Source organism: Phocoena sinus, chromosome 10, assembly GCF_008692025.1.
Source record: "Phocoena sinus isolate mPhoSin1 chromosome 10, mPhoSin1.pri, whole genome shotgun sequence".
Taxonomy (NCBI): domain Eukaryota; kingdom Metazoa; phylum Chordata; class Mammalia; order Artiodactyla; family Phocoenidae; genus Phocoena; species Phocoena sinus.
In genome coordinates, this window is record NC_045772.1 from 24762046 (window position 1) to 24776647 (window position 14602).

The 14602-nt window shown below is 41.7% G+C and overlaps 1 protein-coding gene across 1 annotated transcript in view; it reads right to left on the bottom strand.

Annotated features, from left to right (window-relative positions):
- CFAP54 (cilia and flagella associated protein 54) overlaps positions 1–14602 on the bottom strand; it is a 298883-nt gene that overhangs the window by 131023 nt on the left and 153258 nt on the right. Inside the window, exons 40-43 of the mRNA XM_032646796.1 lie at positions 4669–4821; positions 2596–2790; positions 672–759; positions 167–376 (exon numbers count right to left, since the gene is read on the bottom strand). Of these exons, the coding sequence (XP_032502687.1) occupies positions 167–376; positions 672–759; positions 2596–2790; positions 4669–4821 (646 nt within the window). The remainder of the gene's footprint in view (positions 1–166; positions 377–671; positions 760–2595; positions 2791–4668; positions 4822–14602) is intronic.

A 14602-nucleotide genomic window follows, 5' to 3' on the forward strand; every position in this document is an offset into this window, starting at 1 on the left:
TCAACAAGAAACAGCACAAATAAGTAAACCGTATAAGCCTGTATGATATGGACACAGCTGCCCGGGAACCCAGTGCATGTGAGGTGTGGCACCCTACATGGCATGGGTGGGCAGCCCACAAAGGAGGCGACAGCTACGACACAGACCACTCCATCGTCACACTCACTGTGCGATCTTTGCTGATATCACCGCCCCTTGCAAACATCCCCAAATGCCAACTTTTGACAGAAACTCCTCACTGTAGTCTTTGGAACCTGGAGGTGAACAGCTGTCAGTGGCATTGGTGAGTGAGCTGCCATACTCCTTCCATGTGTGGAGCACGTCTTGTTTTCTGAATATGTCATCAAGAGCTTGACTCCAACATTTAAAAGCAGCCCTAAAACAGAAATAGAGCATGCAGCAGCATGTTTTCTGAGATCCGTGTTATTAAATCTATCTTCCAAAAGGGAAAGCATTTCACTGAAGAGACATTCTAATTAAAATGTTAGAGAATGGATCTATACCATTTATTGCTCATAACCATTTCTCTCAGGTAGCATTTGATGAATAAAATGCAGCAATGGAATATTATCAACAGACTAAAATTTATGAAAGGCAGTATTTTTCACAATAATTAAACATTTTTTCAGCTGAACAAAGTTTCCCTTGTTTTACTGACTCCTAAAAACTACCTTTTCTTTTGTGCGAAGACAAGAAGACTTCCAAGTTCATGCAATGCCTGAACGTTAAGACTTCTTTCATTGCTGGTTTGCAGAACATCTGTATTTTTAATCAAGTGAAAGAACAAATGTCAGTCCCTGGAAAATATTTCCTGTATATTTTCAAGAATATTTTAAATTGCCTTATACCTTAACTGTGTAGATAAGCAAACTTCAAGCTAATAGAGCCTTTAAATGTCACACAATATGGGTAGAGAAAGAGAGCAAACGATGTTCTATTTTAATGTCATGGAGTGGGAGATCGGGTCACAGAGGTGGGAAATGGGAGAAAGTATAGTAAGAGTCGGGCAGGTTGAGATGGTGAAGGAGAAAAATCCAGAAAAAGTGTGCAAGGCAGAAAGGGCTGGGTATATATATATGGCAATGTGCGCGGCCGGAATACGCTTTCTGGGGAGGGTGAAGAAGCGGGTAGTGGTAAGATTACGGAGGCATCTGAGTGCCACGTGGAGAAATGTGGACACTATTCTACAGCACATGGGAAGCGTTGAACAGTTTGTTTTTGATCAGGGATGTGACAAGAGCACAGCACTTTGGATTCTTCCTTTACCCAAATGCAAAAAAGCACATCTTGAATAGTACCTGAATTTGTTGTTTTCTGATGAATACATGCATTCCAGGATGTGTAGCCACAAAACCCAACTAACATGGCAATGGTGTCTAATCAGGGCAGCAATGTCCCCTAGAGGGTATTTTAGAAATTTGAGGAGGGTTTTGTTAGTTGTCACAATGGGGCATCTGCTAGTATTTCCTAGGTAAGGACCTGACACTTGATGGCCTGCCATGCACAGAACCTTCCCCCACAGTGAGGAAAAAGGTGAGAAACCTATTTATAATTATTTGAGTCTAACATCTAACTTCATTTCATAGAAAGGGTATGTTTGCGTGTGTTCAAAATGCTCTGAGTTTTCCAGAAATGCAACCACTGTAATATTTTGTTTTGTCCAGAATGGCCTAGATTTGCCATTTTAGAACATCATGCCACCAAAATTAGCAATGCTGACAGTACTTGAGTTACCAATACACCTGTATCAGTCTGCATTCGTAGCTGTCACATTCATGTGTATCCTGTATACTTTACATACTATATGTGAGCATCTGATTGCTTCCCTATACCTCTAGTGCCTAAGCTCTTACATACCAACAAATAGATTCTTTTATTATAAAGTTATTTCATTTTATTTACCCTTCATTTTATATTTAGAGCTTCATATTGATTTTTAAAAATAATGTGCATAAGAAGAATAAAGGGGGAGTTACAAAATGTCTGTTATAAAAAAAGGGGGGACACTGGGTCTACAACATGGACTGAATTTATACTGCTGAATTTGCAGAAAAACCAAATCAAGTGGAAAGACAAGGAAAATGCAATCAGCTGGGGCAGAGCAAAAGCACATAAAAGTGGCCACGTCTCGACAAATGGTTCACAGATTGAGTTAAGGTGGGATGGATGGGACGGTGCCTAGAATCTCACAATGGTGACAGCCAATCTGGGAAAGTGGGTGATGGGAGGGGCTGGAAGCTGCTTGTCTTGACGCTGCTCTGTCACTGTCCACGAGGGTGTGATGAATAGATTCTATGTTCAAGCTCTTTCATCCTATTTCTACAGACAACATTTCAGTTACAGTCTAGCACAGGGAACTATATTCAATATCTTGTGATAACCTATAATGGAAAAGAATCTGAAAAAAATATATATATATATAGATATATAACTGAATTACTTTGCTGTACAGCCGAAACTACCACAATATTACAAATCAACTATACTTCGATAAAAAAATAAATTTAAAAAAGATAATATTTCAAGACCAAATGCAATCTCAACATTAAAGTGACAGATCATATTGAAAATGAACACATAATGAATAAATCTTACTAATAGTTTCATAATAAGAAGAAATTACGAGTCCAAGTTGTGAGGAGGGAAGTTTGCTTTTCTCCACTGAGCTGAAAACTTGGAAGTGCTCCTGAGAAAGGTCAGGAGGTGTTGGCATGTGCATCTCTTCTGTCCCAAGGCAAAACTCCACCTTTCTGGTAGTGAATTTTAAATTGTTCATTCCTCCTTTGTCTCCTAAATTCATGAAAAAAATTTAAAAGAAACTTAAAAATGGAGAAAGAAGGGAAGTTGATGAGGAGGAAAAAAGTAGAAGTGGAAAAGGAGAAGGAAGGAAGGGTTTTGTACAGAGCTGAGACTCATTTGCAGCTCGAAGGACACTATTTCCTTAAACTTCGTATCTCGAATCATTTCTGAAGAGCCCAGGTGTGTGATGTGCTCTACACTCGTGTTACCTCATAAGGAACAGCACAGAGGGGCCGTTTGCTGGAAAGTAAATGTTGAGATAATGCTTTGCTCCTCATGGGGACTGGCAGAAGTTGCACAGGTTTTGAGTTTGCCTTTTTTAAAAGAGTTTCCAACAGTAAGATGTTAGTTTGCCTCTGGGGCAGAGACCTCTGGGATAGAAGCAGTGCAGAGGTACTTCTGACCTGAGGGGAGAAAAATAAATGGGAAAGAACCTGTCTCTGTATAAGATCAGAGAACACACAGGAAAAAAGAAAAAAAAAAAAGGAAAAATATTCTAGGGGAAGTAGTCAAAAACTCAGAGACAGAGAAGCTAAAATGGATTTAGGTCTACAGCCCAAGGACTGGGGATAAACTGCTGAGAATATCTTAGTACCAGGTGAAATTCAGATTGAGGTGGCATAAACCATTCTTAGGAATTGTATTTGCTTTTTTTATTCATGTCCTTAACCACTGTTAATGTACACCATAATTGAAAGAAGTTTAAACATGATGTGGAGGGCCAATTGAATGTAATGTGTGCCTGTGGACAATACAACCAAAAACTGTGGGTACATATCATAGTAAGTGCCTTTTGCGGGGAGAAGGGGCAGCAACAAGAATGAATAAATATTGATACATACATACATACAAACATATATACATACATAAATAAAACTTGTCAGTGGTTGTAAAAAAAAATTGGTCAAATTTCTAAAAGATCAGTTCAGAGACTATTAGCATCTTAGATGCTAAATTTAAATCTATTATTATTAACTTTAAAATCCAATTATTTTAAGTTTATTCATTTACACTTATTCTTTAAGTTTATTCTTATTATTCTGATAAATGTGAACAGCAAGTATTATAAAAACAAATTAGGGTTTTAACAAATTTTAAATTACCTAAATGTAGATAATTTGAGATTTTTCTCGGCCTGAATTTGAGTATCTTCTTTCTCTCTGAGGTTACCACTTAACCACTTGAAGTCCTGCTTTGACTGAGTTTACAAATCAATAGATTTTGAGAAGGAAGCAAACAAGTGTAATGTAACCAAGAACAGTGAATATCTTTTTTTTAAGCTAAAAGAAATCTCTAAGATCAAAATCTATGGTATTAATAAGAAATTTTACTAGATGTGTATATTAAAATGCATCCCTTTCTTAGACATTGATAAAGTAGTGTTTTGGTAAAACACTGTAGTTAATTCAATATGAAATGAAACAATTCATCTACTTATAAAAATAAAACAAGACTATAGCACTGCTTCTGTATTTACTCCACTTAGGGATTATGCTCATTTCACAGACGGCATAGAAGCAGATGAGTGAGGCAGTGCTTTGGTTGCAATAAAGTGCGAGAAACAGAGATGTAATCCACTAGACAAGAAGAAGAAAGTGAAAGGCAGCAGGGAGTGGGCATGGAAGTGGGGGAAGGAGGAACCTACGGCAGAACACAGTACACCCACGGGGTGGTACCCTGGGTAAATAAAGAGGAAGGGATGTAGAGCAAGTACCATCAGTCCTCCATTTCTGGGGATGCAGAACCATAGATACGGGGGGCGGGGGAGGGGAGCTGACTGTAAGAGACGTGTACATCCACGGATTTTGGTATCCACAGGGGGTCCTAGAACCAATTCCCCGCAGATGCCCAGGAACGACTGTATTTTACCTTGTGTCTGGGCAAGAAATAACGAAAGCAACTTTCTGCTGTGTCGGATTGATCTGTTTTGATATTTGGATTTTTCCAAGGTCTCTCTAAAACATCTCAAAGTGTCTGTCACGTCCACGGGCACACAGAGGAGCTCTCTGGCTTTGCTGTATTCTGAAAGGAAAGGGAAGAGTCACGTGAGGAATGAAATGTTGCAGCAAGCCAACAAGCAGCAAAAGACTTTCTAATTCAGAGAATTTCTTGGGCCCAAACGAAAGCTGCTAAATTCAAAGCCCCCAGGTCTGCAGCAGTTGTTTCAACGTTCAGATCAAAAATTTTTTTTTCGGTATATTTGACAGTTCTTTTTTAAAAAAAGAAAAAAACTTAGAAAACTTTTGATTTGTATGAAATGCAAATAACTTTAGATCTTGCCAATTTTCCTAATAAAGCCTCCTACTTTTTCTTTTGCTGATCATAAAAGATGAAATAATCTACTCCTTTTCAGCAGCCTCTTCAAAGCCAAGGTGCCTTGGGAAGGAGACGAAAGGAGGAAACAAAGAAGCTTGGAGATGGGCAACTGCTCCCTTGAAAGAAGGAAAAGACAGCTTTCTAATACTGGAGGATGGAGAGGAAAGGAAGATGAAGCCATAAACAGGTATGGAACTACAAAGCAGTCCTGAAAAGTGGCCAGAAGGGCAGATGTCGGCAGAGAGCTGCTGCGAGGTCCCTGGAGAGGAAGTGACGGTCCCATAAATTAGGCTGCAGACCGGCTGCATACACCACGAAGCCGGCACACGGGAAAGAAGAAACACAGGCTTCAGATGAATAACAAATAAATTTACCCCTTCAACAAGCTGAGCAGGTCGAATATCCCCTGTAAAATCTGAGGTCTTGAGAGTGCAGCAACTTGCTAGGGAACAGGGCTATCAGAGGTTAAGAGGCGTGACCTCTGCCCTCAAGAAATTTACCGTTTAGCTGAAGCAAAGAGGCATTCTAACACTGGAGTATGAAAATCACCTTGACAGAAAGTATCTGGTTACATGTGAAAATGAGGGAAAGATAGAAGAGAGAGATCAGTGTATGCAGGAAAGGATGAGCAAGAAAGACTTCATGGGAGAGAAGCTATGCCAGCTGTGTCTTAGAGGATAGGGAAGGTCAGATCAGGAAGAAAGAGGCAAGGGGTTTCAGACAGCTAGAATAAGAATAGCTGAAGCTGATTAAGTGTTTATACTATGCCAGTAACTATTCTAAATAATTACTGTGATAGTCTCACTGAATCCTAGCAACACCCATAAGAGGGATGTACTATTATATCCTCATTTTACAGATGAGGAAAATCAGGCGTAGAGAAGTCTAGCAGCATCCCTTGGGTCACAGAACTAGTTTGTGCAAAGAGACGGTGGGAGCAGGATTAAGGGTGGCGATTCAGGGCACAATGAGATGACATGGCCAGTCCTTTTGAACTGAGAAGGGTTTCCAGAGGCCTGAAGCCCTCGCTGAGTAAGTGGCCTTCATCCTCTTCAATGGGCAGTCAAGAAATGGTTTTGAGTAGGACCCCAGCAGAAAGAGATAAGTATTTCAGGAAGAGTTAGCCCACCACTGTATGCACAGCAGCCTGCAATGGAAAGAGGGTGGCGGCTGGGAGGTTGGGAAGTTATAACACAGACATTGTATGATTTGAACTTGACTGAGGTGGTAGCAGTGGAAACAAGGGAGGGACACAGGGAACACTCCAATGTTAGAAGCGACAGGAGAGTGGTTAATTGGCTATGTGACGAAGAAAAGAAAGGGAGTGGGAATTACCTCTTCCCCATCTTTCAGGGCCAATGACCTTGCTTCGTACCTCAATGGGAATAAATGGGAGGAATCCAAAGGGATTTCCTGCAATCCCCTACCATCAGACCCACCCAGCCCCCGGCACCTGTGTCCATCTACACCGCCAGGGCATCACTCCAGCAATTCTGCTCTCCCCTCCAAATCATCAGTTTTTCCCTCTACTGAATCATTCTCAACAACATTTTCCTTTTTTCTCCTATCTTAAAATAAAAAAAAAAAAAATCAAAAAAATTTCATGTTCATTGCAGCATTATTTACAATAACCAAGACAGAAATAACTTAAGTGTCCATCAACAGATGAATGGACAGAGAAAATGTGGTATATACCCAATGGAATATTATTCAGCCATAAAAAAGAAGGAAATCCTGCCATTTGTGACAACATAGATGGGCCTTGAGGGCATGATGCTAAGTGAAATAAATTCAGACAGAGAAGGACAAACGCTGTATGATCTCACTTACATGTGGCATCTAAAAAAAACAAACTCATAGAAACAGAGAAGAGATTGGTGGTTGCCATAGGCAGGGGGTAGGGTGATGGGCAAAATGGGTAAAGGGGGCCCAGAGGTACAACTGTCAATTACAAGATAAATAAGTTCTAAAGCTGTAATGTATAGCATGGTAACTATATCTAAATTTCTAAAACAGAAAAAAATATATTTTTAAAAAATAAAAAACCTTTCTCTTAACCCTACTTGCCCCTCAAGACACCATCCTATTTCTCTGCTCCATTTTACAACAAAACTCCTCAAAAAGTTCTGTTTTCACTGTTCCCCATTCTCTCTTGAACCTGCTTAGATCAGACTTTCCCCCATCATTTCACCCCAAGGATCCTCACGTGGCTACATCTAATGTTCAATTTTTAGACTTTATCCCTCATAAATTTTCAACAGCATTTGACCCAGTTTATAATTCCCTCCTTGAAATACTTTCTTCCCTTGGCTTAAAGCTCCTTTTCCAACCTTACTGACACTCCTTCTTAATCCTCTTTGCTAATTCATCCTCATCTACCCAACCTCTTAATACTGGAAAAGCCCAGGGCTCAATCCTTAGAATGCCTCTCTTTTCTTAACTAACATTTGAGGCAGGCTGGGACCTGGGACCCTTTGCTGCAGTGCTTGCACCTGGACAACGTCTGCTCAAGCAACAGAACACAAAGAAACTATAAGGGACTAAAAATAACTGTGTGCACGCACAGTTGGGGCAAATCATGAACAATAAGATATACAAACTGTCACTTCTGAGGTGCCGGGAGCAAAAGCAGGGTACTGGGCATGATCCCTGCACACAGGACCACCAAGGGCGTGGGGAGACCACCCTAAGGGCCCCCCCGGCCTTACCCACTGATCTGCCCTCACACCCCATTTAAGGAACCAGCCCCCCTGCCAGTCGGGGAGCGAGCAAGGGAACCTGTTAATTCTTCTTGCTCCCCCGTGCTGTAGCATGAGTCCCAGTAAAGCCTTGCCTGAATTTCTCATCCTGCCTCTTATCAACTTCTACTGATTAAATAGGCCAAGAAGCCAGGTTGGTAGCACATTCACCCCCTTGATGACCTCATCTAGTCTCATGGGTCTAAGTATCCACATGCTGCTGGCTCCCAAATTTCTATCTCTGGCCCCCACTCTCCTGAAGTCCTAAGACTCATCTATCCAATGGTCTCCTCCGCTGTGCGTTTAATAGACATCTCACACTTAACAGGTTCCCAACTGATTTCTGAATCTTTCCTCCCTAAACCTACTCCTCCCATAGACTTTCCCCACCTTATTAAGGGATGGTTCTATTTTTCCAGTTGCTCAGGCCAAAAGCTGAAATCGCCCTTGATTCTTCTGCCATCTCATGCCCCAAGTCAAATTCACAACAAATTCTGGAGGCTCCCTCTTCAGAAAACATCCAGAGTGCCACCATCGCTCACCAGCTCCACTCTCCACTCCCATTCCCACTGTTTTCCAAAGACCTATTATCTTCTTTGGAATTACTGCAATCGCCGCCCCCAACCAGTCTCCCTGTTTCCACCCTTGCCACTCTCAACATAACAACCAGAGGATGCCTTTTAAAATGTAAGTTCTCTCAGGACTTCCCTGGTGGCGCAGTGGTTTAGAATCCGCCTGCCAATGCAGGGGACGTGGGTTCGATCCCTGGTCCAGGAAGATCCCACACGCCGCAGAGCAACTAAGCCCATGCACCACAACTACCAAGCCTGTGCACCCAGAGCTGACGCTCCACAACAAGAGAAGCCATCACAATGGGAAGCCCACGCACCACAATGAAGAGTAGCCCCCACTCACCGCAACTAGAAAAAGCCTGTGCACGGTAACGAAGACCCAATGCAGGCAAAAATAAATACATAAATAAATAATTTTTTTAAAAATAAAATGTAAGTTATTTCATGTCAAGTCCCTGTCCAAGACCCTCCATTGGCTCCCTCATCACCTACAGCAAACACCAAAGCCCTTGGAGTGACCTCTAAGGCCCAACATGAACAAGCTCCCCATCTCCTCACTATTCTCCCCCTCACTCCCTCCCATACCAGGCATATTTCCACCTGAGGGTCTTGGCAACAGTGGTTCACTTTGATCTAGAACATTCTTCCCTCAGGTATCTCCATGTCTTGATTCCTCAGCTCCTTAAGCTTATGGCTTAACCATTAACTTCTCAGTGAGGCCTCCTTTGATCACCCTCTTTAAAATTGTGACACCCATTATCTTCTGACGTACTATGTGTTTTACTTGTTTATTGATTGTCTCTGGCCACTAGAATGCAAGTTCCATGAGGGCAGGAATTTTTGCCCATTTTGTCCACTGAATTCACCCCTGGCCTATAACCATACCTGTTATGTGGTATGTGCTCGATAAATATTTGTTACATGAATGAATGACAACAGTTTTCAAAGCTAAATGGCTGGGATAAACTTTATTAATAACCACTTCCATAGGCATTAATCACAATCAATCCTCACAGCACCTTACAACTAGCAGAGATAGATATCACTTATACTTTACAAAGGAGGAAAGGTGAATTTGAGGGACATTCCCTTGTTTTAAACCCTTAACAAGAGATAAGAGAGAAAACCAGGGTTCATGTCTGAAGCCTTTCCCAACTAGTTTTCCAAAGGGTATCAGATTTGGGGAACAGGAAGTGACACCAATTTGAGGCCTGCTAATGTGGGCACAGAGACACTTTGAGAATAAGACAGGAATAAGCCTGGGGTCCTTGTAAGCCCAGGGAGATCCCGACGGAATTCACAACACAGGGTCACATTCGAATGGCCATAGAGATAAGTCTTTCATTACCACCCTCACGTCTAGAAACCCTGGAGGCTCTAGTCAAACCAGGAACATGGCCACATGGAGAGGAGCATCTGTTCCCCGAGCAAGTTCACTCTTGACACACTTCCCTGTCACACATTTAAGAGGATCAAATACGTAGGCCATAGGGGCTCTTTATTAACTCCCCGGTGATCTCACTCTTCTCCTGTAAACTTCGCTCTTCTGTCCCCTCCATCCTGTCTCCACCATCTCCCCTCCTCTAAGCATGCACAGTCCTGCACCATCCCTGACAAGGCATGCCCCTACCCCTCCCACCCCCACCCTTATGCACAACACCTTGAAGATTATAGGTTTCTGCTCTGGTCCTCCGTTCTCTTGCCAGAATTCATGAGCTTGGCTTTCATTTTTTTCCTCCATAGAGAGTGAGATTAGGGAAAGAAGTTCAGCAAAGCAAAGGAAAAGGAGGAAGCTGGAAGCCCTCACATATTAATATTTTGAGACAGTTACTTTCTCCAGGCCTTCATTTTAATTATCTATTAAAACTGGGATGGCAATATTTACCTCCAAGGGTTACTGTTTTAACCTGTGTGTGAAGTGTCCAGCGTAGCACCGGTCATGGAGGAAGCATTCAACAGATGCTCACATTATGACCGTCAGTCATATATTTAAAAAATATCCATTGAGCATGTACCATTACTAGATACCATGCTAGGCGCATTGAGGAGGTACAAGTGAACAAAACAGACACACTCCCTGCTCTCCCAGAGCTTACATTCTAGAATAAAATTCACAAAGGCATGTCAGTGATTGGGGTGATAAGACGGATGGAAGAGTAGATGTCTGCCATCTTTAAAATATGAGGTCTGAATAAAATCATCCTGCTACTTTTTACCAACTATCTGCTTATAAATCATTCCTCTTTGTTTTTTTCCTAAACTATCTTTTACTTTACTTTTTTTTCTTCTTTCAAGCCTAGTATACCCTTTTTCCTTATAGTCTAATTAGGGCTCTGTTGGTGTTTTGGTGGCTGTCTACATGAGATAAATGATACAAAAGAATAAGGAAATACTAGCTTTGCAGGCCTCGTCCTGCCATCTTTGTCTCAAGGGGTTCCTCTCTGAAAACTTCCATGGATAATTCAAGAAGCTATTTTAAAGGCACTAACAGCCTCAACGGTTTGGAATAGGTAAGAATAAGAAGGAGGAGGAGAAAAAAGACTCGATTTACTACATCTCTCATTGTACCAGTGTAGATATTAAAATTGAAATGCCAATGACTCCAGAGAGATGCGTTCACCAAGGAAGGATCAGGGAGTGATACAAAATTTGGGCTGCTTTCTACACACTTGGTCACATCAATCTAAATGCCCAGAGGTACTAAAAAAACATGCCAGCCAAAGGGTTCAAAATTCCAACACACCTGACGACTGAATTACCCTATTAGAGAACTTAAATACCAATAAGGTCAAAACTCAAGAAAGAGATCCCAGACAGAATGCAAAAACAGCCACAATAAAAGGCACATCCATAGAGTTATCTCCCCTATGAAGCTTAACAAGCAGGCAAGTTACTCATCCACACAAAAAATCATCTGTAAGGTACCAAGCACTGGGGCATTACAATACCTGTTCTGAAGAATTAAATGTATCGAGCACTACCACCAAATGCTGTTATGCCAAAAGGGAATCTATGAGGTTCTAAAGCAGTGACCTGGTGTGGAAACCATCAGAAGTATACTTGGTCTTTTTAAAAATTCTTTTAAGAATTGCAGACATGTCGTGGTGATATACATAAGACCCATCATGCTTATAAACATGTTAATGATCTGAATTCAGTATACTGAAAAACAATTCAGCATCCTAAAAATTTGCCTAATAAACCCAAACGTCCAGGCCAGATTATGCTCCTAGTCACAGAGGTACTACAGTTTTATAAGGAGCCGTTAAGGCGGACGCCAAGATTTTAATGATAATTGCTCAATGTAAAGCCTGTAGTTACTATGCAGGATCATCTAAACATCGTGAAGCTACCATAACAAGTCCCAATAAAGTATCTGCCTCCCCATAACTACTGAGACGTAGCAACTTTTTCTTGAGTGCTATAAGTTTAGAAGAGAGTCTAGCCTGCAAGGGGACAAATGATGAACAGACCTGATAGCTTAGTGGAGCCCTTATGGGTTAAGCAATCAGACGGACCAGGGTTTGAATCATGGTTCCAGTACTCACTAGTAAGACTAAATTTTCTCATCTGTAATAATAAGCGTAATAATATCTACCTCCTAAGATGATTAAAATTAAAGAAGGTAATAGCTATAAAGTACTTGGCTCCATCAATTATTACTGCCATTACAATAATTTTTAGATTTTATCTATTTGAATATTCCTGCTCTGTTCATTGCTCAAACTGGCTATACCCCCACCACCACCGAGAACCATTCCAAAGGACCACCGTAGCCCGATTCCCCCTGCCTTCCTTTCTGTCCCACCACCTGCCACCTTGCCTTTCCAAACGTAACTTAACAATAGGCAGGCAGAGTGCTTTTCTGACATGTTGTGGCCGTCATCAGTAAGCACCTGCTGGTCACACAGGTCTAGAGTTTTGCTACGTATGCTTCTCCTGGCCCTGAGATGCTAGTCATCGTTCTGAGAACACACATTTTCGACACACATTCTCACATTTGTTGCCAGCTCTTTTTAGGATGGAGGGGATAGTATAAATCACATTCTGAGTTATGGATCCCAAATTGGGGAGTCTCCAGAGGTTTGATGGACAAAATGAAGAAAAGGAGAACACACCCAGGAAGAATCATGCTCTCTGACTGGAACTAGTCACAGGTGGTTGACCACAGGAAGGTGGTCCTCCCATTGTTCACTGAATATGAGAAGACAATTTATCAGTAAATTGTCATGAACAGTAAAACCTACAAGTTCATGGTCACCAACCTTACTCAACTAGACCCTCTACACTGCTCTGCAGCCCTTCTATCCTCCCTTTTCCTATTTTTCTCAGTGGCCGGTCAACCCTCTCACATCCCTCCTGAAATCTCCTACACTATCAACCTTGGCTGTGCTCTCAACCCCCTGCTTCATTAAAAAAAATCTCCAGTACCCAGTAAGGATGCCTTCAACTCCTACCATTACCATCTACAAATTTGCCTGATTTGGGCCTTTCTCTCCTTCCTTTCTGCCGTAGCGGCAGGGGTGTCCCCCCTCTCCTGTCTAAGACTAAGTCTCCTATGTCCCATTCTCTTCCTTGTTTATCCTCAAGCTCCTTTCTCTATCAAATATCTTTTTCTCCTGTCTCTGAGCTCTCCCCCTCTCCTGGCTCTTTTCATTTAATATAGAAATATGCTCCTTCTTTTCTACTAAAAACAGACACACAAACAAAAAAAAACCCTCCTGAGCTGTCCTGAGCTCTACTTTTCCTTCTGGCTGCTCCTGCCCCCCTCTTCCTTGTCACTTCGAAGCTTCGTGAAAGGCAACTCTCGTTTAATGGCTCTGTGCAGGCACAGCTCACCATTACTGCACCCACCACTCAAGATACTTCCACTCCCCTCCCCACCATTTCTTTGAAGTGACTCTTGTCAAAGTCACAAAGTCATTCATTTGACAAGTAGATATTGAGTTCCTACTATGTGTCAGGCACTGATGAAGGCATTTGGATTATATCAATGAACGAACCAATGATCCCTCACTTCACAGAGCTTACATTTTATCAGGGGAGACAGACTAGTGATCAATAAATGCAACAAAAACCTGAATTATACAGTGTGATAAGTGGTTATAAGTGCTCCAGGAAAAAAGAATACACTTATTAGAGTAAGGGGAATTGGAAGGAAGCAGGCAGGGTGCAGTTTCAAACAGAACAGTCAGGGTAAGCACCATTGAAAACTGGAGATGTGCACAAAGATTTTAAAGAGGTGAGGGATTTATCAGACAGGCATCTAGAGGGGGTAGAGTACTTCAGGAAGGAGAAACAGCTAGAGCAAGACCCTAAGGTGAGGACAGAAAAAAGGCCAGTGACAATGAGCTCCCAAATACAACAGACAGTCTGTCCTTACCTTATGTGACCTCTCTCTGACCGCTGACTCACACTTTCTCTCGCCTTGGCCTTGTTTGTACCACTCTCATCTCCTGTACCTCCTACCTCTTGGGCCATGTCCCAATCTCTTTCAGATACTGCTCCTTCTCTGCTTGTTCCCATGACAGTCATTAGGGCTCTTCACATATTCTATCTCTTTATCCTTGGGGTACAGAGTACCATCACACTTCCCTCTCCTTTCGAAGTTAGATGTGGCCATGTGACTTTAGCCAATAAAACAGAAGTGACATGAGTCAACTTCAAGTATCAGCTTTAAGAGCCACCACCTGATTTATATATAAATCATGAATATAAAATTATAAAATATAAAAATATATATAAATTACATTCTTTTTTCTTGCCTGGAAAATGGGGACAATAACAAACTTACCTCATCAGACGGTTGTTAAGCTAACATTTGCAAAGCACTTAATACTCATAAAGTGCCTGATGTCCAATGCATAATAACAATTCTTCTATTGGGATTGTTATAATAATGAAATAAGACAATCTACATAAAGCCCTTAGCACAAAGTGCAGGGTATATGCACATGGTCTTGCTTCAAAGGCTGTGCTCTGAACCATTTACTGTATACCTCCAGGTTTAGCTGCCCTAGAGGACAACATTAGTGTTTTGCCTCCTGCCTCTAAAACAATCATGGAAGCCTGTGTCAAGATGGACATTCCATCAACCCATGATGATGAGCTGCTCAACCTCACTGAATACAGTAGCATGAGCAAAAAACAGACTTTCCCTTGTGCTAAAGCAATGGC